The sequence below is a fragment of the Myxocyprinus asiaticus genome, chromosome 5 (assembly GCF_019703515.2).
Source record: "Myxocyprinus asiaticus isolate MX2 ecotype Aquarium Trade chromosome 5, UBuf_Myxa_2, whole genome shotgun sequence".
Lineage (NCBI taxonomy): Eukaryota > Metazoa > Chordata > Actinopteri > Cypriniformes > Catostomidae > Myxocyprinus > Myxocyprinus asiaticus.
This window is the reverse complement of record NC_059348.1, coordinates 44,574,105-44,585,816: the sequence shown is the minus strand read 5'-3', so window position 1 is coordinate 44,585,816 and position 11,712 is coordinate 44,574,105. Positions and strand designations below refer to the sequence as shown.

At 37.8% G+C, this 11,712-nt stretch overlaps 2 protein-coding genes across 4 annotated transcripts; one reads left to right on the top strand and one right to left on the bottom strand.

Moving 5' to 3' along the window:
* Nucleotides 1-1,914: 1,914 nt before the first annotated feature.
* LOC127440987 (interleukin-27 subunit beta-like) lies at nucleotides 1,915-6,864 on the top strand. Of its 3 annotated transcripts, none has more exons than XM_051698082.1 (6): nucleotides 1,915-2,105; nucleotides 2,258-2,461; nucleotides 2,597-2,696; nucleotides 3,528-3,706; nucleotides 5,564-5,721; nucleotides 5,900-6,864. In XM_051698082.1, exons 1-6 carry the CDS (start codon nucleotides 2,006-2,008, stop codon nucleotides 6,047-6,049), a joined length of 891 nt encoding a protein of 296 aa, XP_051554042.1. In that variant the 5' UTR covers nucleotides 1,915-2,005; the 3' UTR covers nucleotides 6,050-6,864. The 3 variants fall into 3 exon arrangements, with proteins under 3 accessions (XP_051554042.1, XP_051554041.1, XP_051554044.1); XM_051698081.1 differs by having other exon boundaries at nucleotides 2,579-2,696; XM_051698084.1 differs by having other exon boundaries at nucleotides 2,579-2,696; nucleotides 5,564-5,734.
* LOC127440988 (outer dense fiber protein 3-like protein 2) lies at nucleotides 6,375-9,852 on the bottom strand. The gene is made up of 3 exons (XM_051698085.1): nucleotides 9,567-9,852; nucleotides 8,950-9,063; nucleotides 6,375-8,163 (listed from the first exon to the last, which is right to left on the bottom strand). Exons 1-3 carry the CDS (start codon nucleotides 9,685-9,687, stop codon nucleotides 7,676-7,678), a joined length of 723 nt encoding a protein of 240 aa, XP_051554045.1. The 5' UTR covers nucleotides 9,688-9,852; the 3' UTR covers nucleotides 6,375-7,675.
* Between the last annotated feature and the right edge of the window lie 1,860 nt (nucleotides 9,853-11,712).

Here is an 11,712-nt window from a genome sequence, read left to right as displayed (position 1 = left end):
ACACTGATCATCTGCACCTCCGCGTGTCCAGTATAAAAAATGGCACGTACTCGTAAACGTCATGACCCATAATATTGCGGCATTTTTCAATCTGGACCCGGGATAGACAAAAGCATCAGGGTGTCATCAGTGAATAATGACTAACATTTAGGTCTGTTCCTCACAAAAAAAATCCTATTGAATGACTTTACAGGATTTATAATGGGTGAGTTGTATGGACTTATACTTTAATATGGGGCCATTCACACCAGATGCATCCTCACGCTTAAAAAAAAAAAGCTACACGAAGCTCCAAAAGTAGAGAATAATGCAAGGGTCTTGAGACAGGGTCTCGCGTTTTAACAGCTGAAGTTATTTTAAACTTTACGTGGCTTCAAAAACAGTTGAAAACAGTCTCAGCCAAAGAGATCAAATGCAAAACATGTTTTCATTTTAAATTGTTGTATTTTCAAGGCTTATATGAATTAAGTCTTCACTCAGGATGGTAAAAAATCATGGAAGAATTAGAACAGTCTCACACTCCATAAACAAACACGTTGTGCTGTTTACAGAGGGATCCTGACCTCATTATATCACAGTCCACATGGTAGCTGAAAACTGTTAAACTCTGAGGTTTTTCCCAGTTTGACTCCAATGACTGGATAGCTGATGTTGTTGATCAGGTAAGTATTTAGAGGAGTCTATTAAAGGAATAGTTCACCCAAAAATGAACATTCTCTCATCAATTACTTACCCTTATGCCATCCTAGATGTGTATGACTTTCTTTCATCTGCTGAACTCAAATAAAAATTTTTAGAAGACATGCTCAGCTCTTTTGGTCCATACAAGGTAAGTGAATGGGTGCCAAATTTTGAAGCTCCAAAAGATCTTCAAATATTGGTCTGTTTCTCACTCACACCTATCATATCACTTCTGACAATAAGGATTAAAATACTGGAGTCATATGGATTACTTTTATGATGCCTTTATGTGCTTTTTGAACCGTCAACATTTTGGCACCCATTCACTTGCATTGTATTGACCTACAAAGCTGAGATATTCTTATAAAAAATCATAATTTGTGTTATGCAGAAGAAAGAAAGTCATACACATCTGGGATGGTTTGAGGGTGAGGAAATGATGGGAGAAGTTACAATTTTGGGTGAACTCTCCCTTTAATGTCAAAATGGCCAGACAAATTCAAGATATTTGTGTGTCCTATTTCTAATTACTAAAACTAAAGAGTTGTTTGTGGGCAGGGCCTGGGTAGCTCAGCGAGTATTTACGCTGATTACCCCTGGAGTCGCGAGTTCGAATCCAGGGTGTGCTGAGTGACACCAGCCAGGTCTCCTAAGCAACCAAATTGGCCCGGTTGCTAGGGAGGGTAGAGCCACATGGGGTAACCTCCTCGTGGTCACCATTAGTGGTTCTCAACCTCAATGGGGTGCGTGGTAAGTTGTGCATGGATCGCAGAGAATAGCATGAGCCTCCACATGCTGTGAGTCTCAGCAGTGTCGTGCACAGCGAGCCATGTGATAAGATGCACGGATTGACTGTCTCAGAAGCGGAGGCAACTGAGACTTGTCCTCCACCACCCGGATTGAGGTGAGTAACTGCGCCGAGGACCTACTAAGTAGTGGGAATTGGGCATGCCAAATTGGGGAGAAAATAAATGAAAAAAAGAGTTATTTGTATGTGCCAGTGCAGTAATATAAGACACCAAATTATCTTGAAGTCTTATCATACAAAGGGTTTATTAAAATGTTTTATATCTAGCCTTCATTGGTTTTTATATCTTACCATGTATACAATTTGATGACTTTTGCAAATTCATGCATTCTATTTTTTTCACACTGATGCCCAATTGTGGCTGCTTTCGCAAATGTATTTACCAACTAATGATTAACAAAACTCCACAACAGAACTTACTTGAACCTCTGAATGTGAGTGTGTTACTACACACACACTTGGTGTCCTGTTTTGTAAAAGTACACCTTTTCTTTTTTGTGGCTTTAAGATCAAAAGATGTGTTTGATTTATTTTTTTGGAGCACTGATAGTCATCACAAATGGAGTCTTTAGCCAAGGCATGACAACTTTACCGCCAAAACAAAATGCTGTTCGGGGTAAGCTTTATTTTTTAAGAAAACACGCTGTTTCTCTCTCATGCGCAGACAACTTTACACACACACTTACACACATACATAAACACCTACATACACACAAAATGTTGGATCTGTTCAAGCCTGTCTCCTTTTCTCTTCACCTCCCTCAATAGACCTGTTTGTAGCCGTGGGTTCACCTGTGAAGATACTGTGCACTGACGGAGAAGAAATAAGGGTGGAGTGGAGACTTAACAGTTCAGTGCTTTACTCAAGCCCTATTCTCTACATACAGAACACCAGTCTGAAGGACCAAGGCATCTACACCTGCCACCAACAGAATGGAGACCTGATACAAACACTATCTCTACATCTGGGCTGTAGGTTGACATACTTGTTAGTCTGCCGAAAATGAGTCACTAGGACAAAAGGGATTTCCCCATAATACAGAGAGTTTAAACTGAAATTTCGTCCTATGGAATGTTTGTTTTATTCAGATCCCCCTTCTCCTCCAGATGTGTATTGTTGGTCTCCAAGTTACCCTAAAAGAGCAATTTGCTCTTGGACACTGAATCCTGACCCTATACTTCCCACACATTACATTGCTACATACAGGTAAGAAAATGCATTGTTATAAAATCATGCTTCTTTTAGAAGTTTGAGTTGTAAAAAATGTGTTAATTGGTGAATTGGTCTGGATTACAGCACAATACAGCTGTATTTATAAATGCCCTATTTTCATCATTTTTTTGACTCGTCCCTCCTTTTATTTAAAACAAAAACCAAAAATCGAGGTTGCAGTTACAGTGAGGCACTTACAATGGAAGTGAATGGGGCCAAAAGGCAGAAATGTAACACTTATAAAAGCACCTACATTCTTCTGTTAAAACTTGTGTATTATTTCAGCTGTGAAGTTGTTCAAATTGACGTTTTTGCGGGAATACACATTGTTATGGCAACGAAGTTGTAAAATTAGATATACTGTAACTTTACACAGAAAAGCAATGTTATCACACTAAATTATGTCAGCATGCATATTGTTTATGGCTTGTGGCCAGAGCCGTAGCTAGTGGGGTGAAAGGTGGTAACAATTCTAGGGGCCCAGTGGTCCAGGGGGGCCCACAACAAATTCGAATCTGTATTTTTTTAATAGGTAAGTGGTCCCAGAATTCCTTGCAACGGCCCTGCTTGTGGCTTTACTTTTAAAAACGAGAGTATTTGAATGTTTACAGATTGGCCCCATTCACTTTTAATGTAAGTGTATCACTGTAACCCAATTTTTCTCTTTTTTTTTTATTTTATTTTTTTTTAAGAAAAGGAGGGACAAGTCAAAATTTTTGTGGTTATCAACATAATCCACTGTCATATATTGATGATTTTCAAATGTGGACTACAATTCAGTAGTTTAGAATATTTGCAATAATAACCTCTTAAATTTAAACATAGGAGCTATTCAGACCCACTCTCAAGTGCTCAACAATGCCAGAAATGGGAAGAACAAGACAGTCAGTGTGTGCTAGAAGAGCTGGAGATGTTTGAAAGAGAACCAACTCTTATCAACATTACAGCTATTAATGCTTTGGGAAGCGCAACACGTATATGGCCATTTATTTTCGAGGATATAGGTGAGACTTTCATAGCCCTCTCCTTCCAGTTCATTTATTTCACTGTTGACAATCCTCTTATGGCAGTCTGTTGAAATGATTTATACAACATGAAATTACAACCCCAATTCCGAAAAAGTTGGGACAGTATGAAAAATGCTTATAAAAACAAAAAGAAGTGATTTATAAATTATATTCACCCTTTTCTATATTGAAAGCACTACAACTACACATTATATGATGTTTTTCCTTGTGAATTTCATTGTTTTTTTGTTTTTTAAATGTACAGTCATTTCAAATCAGATGATTGCAACACGCTCCAAATAATTTGGGACAGTCGAGTGTTTACCACTATGAAACATAACCAGTTCTTCTAATAACACTTATTAAGCATTTGGGCACTGAAGACACAAGTTTGTTAAGTTTAGAAAGAGGAATTTTCCCCCAGTCATCCATTATGTAGGTCTTTAGCTGCACAATTGTATGGGGCCTTCGTTGCCGGATGGTGTGCTTCATAATGTGCCACACATTCTCAATTGGAGACAGGTCAGGACTGCAGGCAGGCCAATCTAGCACCCACACTCTCTGCTCACACAGCCATGCACTAGAAATCTGGGCAGTATGTGGTTTGAAATTGCCCTGCTGGAAAATTCCAGGCCATCCCTGGAAAAGACGGTGCTGAATGGCAGTATATGTTGCTCCAAAATTTGTACATACCTGTCTGCGTTCATGGTGTTCTCACAGATGTGCGAGTTACCCATGCCATGGGCACTGACACACCCCTGGCCCATACAGACACTGGCTTTTGGACCTGATGCTGATAACAGCTTGGATGGCCCTTTTCCTCTTTGGCCCGGATAACACGACGGCTTTGTTTTTCAAAAACTTTTTTAAACGTGGACTCTTCGGACCAAAAAACACAGTTCCACTGTTCTACTTTCCATCTAAGATGAGACCGAGCCCAGAGAAGTCGGCAGCGCTTCTGGACAGTGTTGATGTAGGGCTTCTGCTTTGCATAGTAAAGTCTTAACTTGCGTCTGTGGATGCAGCGGTGAGTGGTGTTGACTAACAAAGGTTTGCTAAAGTAATCCCAAGCCCATGTTCATGATATCCATTACAGATGAATGCCATTTTTTAAGACAGCGACGTCTGAGGGATCAGAGATTATGCGCATTCAGAGGTGGTTTTCATCTTGCCCTTTACGCACCAAGATTTGACCAGATTCCATGAATCTTTTAACTATATTGTGCACTGTAGAGGGTGAAATGCCCAAAATCCTTCCAATTTGTTTTTGGGGAACATTGTTCTCAAAGTGCTGGATTATTTGCTGAAGAATCTGTTGGCAAATAACCCAGCACTTTGAGAACAATGTTCCCAAAGTCTCGAATGATCCTTGCTCTTGAAGGACTAGGCTGTTTTTGGAGGCTCCTTATGACACGATTGCCTCATCTGTTTAATATCTCCTGTTTCACATCGCCTTGTTATTTCAACTCGTCAAATTGTTATTAAATTGCCCCTGTCTCAAGTTTTTTGGAGCATGTTGCAATCAACTGATTTGAAATGACTGTACATTTTCAAAAAACAATGAAATTCACAAGGTAAAACATCATATAATGTGTAGTTGTAGTGCTTTCAATATAGCAAAGGGTTAATATAATTTGCAAATCACTCCTTTTTGTTTTATTTGCATTGTTCATACTGTCCCAACTTTTTTGGAATTGGGGTTGTATATATTTTTTTAAAAGTTGCGGAAAAATTGCTGTGTGATGAAACAGTTGCTTTTGAAATGTTTCAAGGCCATATCAATGTTTACATCTTTACGCATATTCCATCAAATCATATTGAGTTTTGTTATTCTTTTTACTGGTTGGTTTGCAGTGAAACCTGATCCTCCAGTGAATGTGACTGTGATGGTAATGCCAGGAAGAAAGTTGTCTGTGCAGTGGGGTCCACCACCCACTTGGCTGGATCCTGTTAACTTTCCTCTTAAATACACAGTGAAATTCTACTGGGGCAAACCTGACACAGCTAGAACAGTGAGTTTCATATGTAGGTGTCAAAAGCTACTACATTCTTTCATGCTGTACGTTACTGAAACAAAAGTAACCTAAAAAGAGTTGGTAAGCCAACCTCGTGCTAGAGATGACATCCTGTATGATTTTCTTTGTCTATCCGATTGCATTCATTTTTTAATGTTGAGTCCTTTGTTTCTAGCTCGGCCCTTATGAGTCTAACAAAATGGTTTTGAGTGGGCTGGTGGCAGGAAGGACCTATTACATCCAAATATCTGCAAAGGACTTCCTCGATGGTGGACAGAGCAGTAACTGGAGTGCTCTTATAAGTGCCACTATACCCGTCAACTGATGTGATGAATCATTTCCAGGGCTTTCAATCAGTTAAAGGGATAGTTCACCCCAAAATGAAAATGCTCTCATGATTTACGCACCCTCCTGGAATCCCAGATGTGTATGACTTTCTTTCTTCTACAGAACACAGATGAAGATTTTTAAAAGATTATCTCAGCTCTGTAGGTCCTTTCACTGCAAGAGAATGGGTGCCAACATTTTGAAGCTCCAAAATGCACATAAAGGGATCATAAAAGTAATCTATATGACTCCAGTGGTTAAATCCATGTCTTCAGAAGTGATATGATAGGTGTGGGTGAGAAACAGATCAATATTTAAGTAACTGTTTATCATAAATGCTCCTCCCTGCCCAACAGGGGGAGATATGCATGAGGAATGTGAATCACCAGAAGAACAGAAGAAGGAGAATGTAAAAGTGAAAGTGGAGATTGACTGAGCAGGGAGTAGAATTTATGGTTAAAAAAAAAAAGAAAAAAAGGACAAATATTTATCTGTTTGTTGTTGCCCTTATGTGCATTTTGGAGCTTCAAAATGTTGGCACCCATTCACTTGCATTGTATGGACCTACAGAGCTGAGAAAATCTTCACTTGTGTTCAGCAGACGAATGAAAGTCATACACAGTTTTCATTTTTTGGTGAACTATTTCTTTAAAACATTTCATTGAAATAATTACATTATATTTTGATTTTTTAATCAAATTAATCGTGTATGTCAATATTTGCTGAGAAAAGCACCCAAATGAAAATAATTCAAAGACTGTAACCTACATTATTGTGTCAGACAAGTAAATAACTGAAAAGACAATACAAAAAGTGCCTTTCAAAGTCAATATAATGTTTGTTGTATTTACATATCATTGAATGAACTGTAAGCCATCATTGGCTTACAGTCCAGCAACCCATTTTGCAATCAGTTTTGCATCGAGATTTAAAGCTTGTAAGCATTTCTGATATTTTTAAAGCTGGCTATCTTTCATTTTATTATCACACTGCTATTTTAATTGGTTTGTGAAACAATAAAGATCACACATTTTCAAGCAGCAAAAGAAATAATTTTTAATGCCAGTTTCAGTTCTAGCAACAAAGTTTTATTTGGGCAGGGTGTTTTGCCATGCAGGTTTAATTTCAAAATCACTTTAGAAAAAAAGTGAAAACAGATTTTTTGCATAGTAGTTTAAAGCAATGTGCTCAAAGGGAGAGAATTTGAAAAGCATTTTAGTGGTATTTATTAATATTATGACTAACCAATTCAAGAGAAGAATTAAAGAAAAAAAATTATGTGAATGAAAGTCAAAAAGAGGGAATAAATGATCTAGTATGAATGGTGAGTTAAATAATGTGTTGTTAATGTTGTCTAATATAAAGTTTTAAACCAATGCAAAGAGTGTTTGTAAAACTGAATAGGTTTCCTTATCCACTAGAAACTGGATGTTCTGCTTGCAAAATGCAATATCTCATTGCACAACACCAGGTATGAGGTGATGAAGATTGTGACTTTTACCTTACACTGTTTTAGATTTTAGTGCTTAGCATAATGTGTTTACATGTAAATACCCAAATCCTATTTTCCCTTGCAGAATCCTGTACATTGTAGGAACGCCTATAAAACACTGCATGAAACCCTTCAATCTGCTTGGTCGACAATCAGCGGTGTTACAAACTCAGAGTGGCGTATACCCAGAGAGAAAGATGGTGCACGAGGCAGGTGTGCCGTCACCTTCTCTGGGCAATGTGTGCCCGGGCCAGGATTCCGAGTGGCAACGGTGGGAATATTATGACGGCTTTGCATGGAGAAAGATGGCTGTCTGTTCAGGTAAACACTAGGGTCTGTGCTGTTGTACCGGCCAGGTCCTGGGGTCATGGACAGGTCCTCTGATGGACCGCCTGCTTTCCTTCGTGCTGATATGCTGAAACTGGCACTAGAGGATTTGTGGGGAACGTGGGCACCAGTGAGGTTAGGTAAGGTGTAGCGGTTGGGGGCGGGTACAGCATCCACACTGCGGTAGTGTGTGCGGAAGGCCATGGTGTAAGATGGAGGTCTATGGTGAAAGTTCAAAGGTGGAGCTTTCTCAGGACTGTACGCTCCTGGTCCAGGAGTCTGGAATGTCTCCGCTGACCAAAAGAAAAACAAAGTCAGCAACTCTGTAGAATATTCTGGTTTCAATACAAGTTAAGCTAAATCAACAGCATTTTGAGGCATTTACCTCAAAAATGAATTTGAACTCTTCCCTCGTTTTCTTAAAAAAAAGAAGCAAAAAGTGGAAGTGAATGGGGCCATTTTTTGAAGGGTTAAAGGCAGAAATATTAAATTGTCATTTTTGCAACGGACTACTGTTCTAGGCAGATGTACTTCTGGTTATTTGTTACTGACATTACGTCATCATGGCACCAAAGTTGTAAAAGTTGTAATTTGTTGTGTAGCCACTATTATCACTAGTTAAAGTTGACATGAAATTAAAAATGAACCTATTTACTTAATTAAAACAAGTTCATGGTCTTATTGTACTCAATTCATTGGTGCTCCTAATTCCAAAGAAAAAAGAATTGTCCTCATAATCTTTCAACAAAATATAAAAACTTGCTCCACCTCTGAAACGACTTTTCTTTTCGAGATGCCACCAATTCCTTGTCTTTTCTGACCCCTCCAACCACCTGGCTGTATTCTTGTATGTAACACCCACTATCATAATCCAATTATATCCCACCCTACATTTCTTATTGTTGATTATCTTTACCCGGAAATACGCAACTTTAAACTGACTGATGTTCTTTTTAGGTTTCTATAACTAGACTTTACATGACTTAAAAATAAGCAAAATAGATATTTGTAATGAATGCACACCGGTGACGTAAAGAGAAGTGGAAAAACATATAGCATCAAACTAGAAGAAAACCCACCTGTCTTCTTTTTTCTACCAAGCATGGAGTATGAAGGGGTACCGTCTCTTCCAAAGCGGGTCATTTTGGCATCTATATGATACTGAGGCCCTGGACTGGAGTCTACAGACACCACTACTCAATGGAGACATAAAAACACATCAGGGTTTACTGCATTAAAATCAAACGTATGGATTTTATTAACTTAATCTGCCAGAGATATCACATTAATCATTATATTGCATGCCATTGTTTGTGTGATAAAGCCCAAATGTGTGAGCCTTTTTTGCATTAATGCTTTGATCAAACTGGGTGTTCTTTTACAGAAGGAAGTGGGAGTTACTTGCCACTAATCAGGCGTGTTATAGTGTTTGAGGGTGTATGTGTCTGTGTGTCTGTTTGTAAATCCATGCATTACTTTGGTGCTTTGTACTAGACACTAATCAAACTATTAAATTATCAGTCCATTACTTTTAGATTTGGACTGAGAAGTGCCATTTGTCCTAATTATATAGCTGAAGAACAAGCTTGCTTAAGGGCATTCTCACATTCTTCAACTAACACAGCTATATTTGTATGGCATGGGTCATGCCATCTGTCAATGTAAGAAGTGTTTGATTTCATGTCATGTCACTCACTGTTTCTGCTCATGCGGCTATGAAAGGAATAGGCTGGGCTGCTGGGCTTGGTGTAGTCATGGTTAATGTAACCAATAGTGGGTGGAAGAGCATAACGCCCAGGCCCGGGCCCTGTAGGCATAAAGAAACATAAGGAGCGAGCTAAAATAGCCACCTTTTACCATTTATCATTGGAATTGTGTAGGGTAACGAATAGAAAATGGTACATAAATGCAGTACTCATTAACATTATGGAAACAATATACTGTATTATGGGAAACTTTTCCACTGGATTTGTATGGTATTATTTAGCACGTTACAAATATGTCTCCTTAAGCTGATTAATTTTTATGACAGCCATTATAAGGTATACAGCTGCTAACTACTGTATGTTCCTCAGAGTCGTGTATGTAAAAGTTTATTATTATTATTATTAAAAATAAGATACAATTGTGGAATGTGATTCATGTGAGACATGAAAGGTCACATGCTGTGCACATTTCTAAAGTCTTGGAAAACCTTGCTTGTTAACTTTCATTTGAAACCATATTAATTTTAATACACAGTAAAACATCATAGAACCTTCTTAAAGATTTGAAAAAAAAAAAAAATAATAAAAAAAAACTTTTCTCAGAATGATACTGACAGGTGTTGCAATAAAAGATCTAACTGACAGTTTCTTTCATCAAACTGCCAATCCATTCTCAAGATCCATAAAAGGAGCCTACAGTGCATGTTTCAACTACTTACAAACCGTTGTGCTTATAGAGCCCTGCGCTAAAATAAATTGTCAGACCTCCCCGCTTTGCTGAATAATTCTTTCACTGCAATCATTTGCACAAATTAATCTATTGAAATGAATGGTCACAAACTCACCCCTTTCTCTGCCAGCAATGATGGGCCGCCGTCTCACAACTTCCCCCATGCCGCGTGTGTTTCCTGGCTGGCTTTAAGAGCTGACAGGAAAATCGGCAGCAAGAGAGCTCGGGGGGGTCCAGCAAAGGTTGAAGTTTCAGTTAATACACACTGGAGAGACAACTACAGCCTGAATTATAAATGAATCTTACAAGCACAAGAAACCTTACCCTTGTCCAGGCTACAAGAACGTCCACCTCAATATCTTTCTGCATAACAGATTTCTGAACATCCATCACCACCTACACAAGACACCTACCGTTACAACTTGGCAACCTATCTGTAAACCACAGCTAATGAACCAATTACACATGGTGAAGTGGACATTTAACATCTAGAGCAGTTTGAAATAACTATGTTTATATTCAATGACCACTTTTTTCTGTCAAAGTAACATTAGATATTTATGGCCACTGCTAATCTTATTAGTAACAGAAAGTCTTTACTTCATTGTGTAAACTTATATATTAGTATGTTAACCACCTTCATCAACATGAGTTATTATGTTTTTATAGATGTTTTATATAATTGCATCAATTACTAATTTGGAAGTGTTATAATATAATATAAATAACTGTGTTTATACGTGAATAACAAAATTATGATTCATGTTTCATGTGTTAAGAAAAATGAACACCGTTCTGTTCAACAGAAAAGCCAAGAAGAATCTGGATGAGCTCTACTTTTAAGAGCAGAATAAAAGGATCTAATATTATTATGATTTACTCAATTTGAGTTTGTAGGAGTTCCATAGGGAACAGGTTTTTATCAAAAGCTGTTTTCTGAAAATTGACATTTATTCACTTCATAACTTACATCTTACTGTATTCTATATCAGCTCCATCAGACATACTAAAAAGCATGCTATTTTCATTTGATCCATCCAATAAGAGTGTCAAGTATTTAATTACCTAATAATGGTGTTCAGTAAAAGAGCTAAGTGAGAAAATACATTCATTCAAAAAAAAAAATACATTTTTCTGTTTTCACACTATTCTGAAAACTCTGATGGAGTTGACAGAATTTAATTTTTCCATCCACGTTTGTGTTGTACTCTGGAGCCATTTTGTTGTTTTTTCCTCAGTTGAAACTGCATCTATAACCTAAACTAAAATGCCAAAATTATTCCACAATTCTTAAAAGAAATGATCAGAATGGGAAGACAGAGTTGACATGTTGAAGCTGTGACCGCAGAGGCTTACACATTGTTTGTTTAAAATATAAACAAAATATAAAACTTACCAGACCACGT

What these genes read in the sequence shown, in the direction of transcription:
- LOC127440988 (XM_051698085.1), bottom strand. Translation starts at nt 9,687, where the DNA reads ATGCCTACAGGGCCCGGGCCTGGGCGTTATGCTCTTCCACCCACTATT. An exon ending in TAGCCGCATGAGCAGAAACA is followed by an intron (nt 9,064 to 9,566) that starts GTGAGTGACATG and finishes TCCATTGAGTAG; the next exon opens with TGGTGTCTGTAGACTCCAGT. An exon ending in TGGTAGAAAAAAGAAGACAG is followed by an intron (nt 8,164 to 8,949) that starts GTGGGTTTTCTT and finishes TCTTTTGGTCAG; the next exon opens with CGGAGACATTCCAGACTCCT.
- LOC127440987 (XM_051698081.1), top strand. Translation starts at nt 2,006, where the DNA reads ATGTGTTTGATTTATTTTTTTGGAGCACTGATAGTCATCACAAATGGA. An exon ending in ACTATCTCTACATCTGGGCT is followed by an intron (nt 2,462 to 2,578) that starts GTAGGTTGACAT and finishes TGTTTTATTCAG; the next exon opens with ATCCCCCTTCTCCTCCAGAT. An exon ending in ATTTATTTTCGAGGATATAG is followed by an intron (nt 3,707 to 5,563) that starts GTGAGACTTTCA and finishes GTTGGTTTGCAG; the next exon opens with TGAAACCTGATCCTCCAGTG.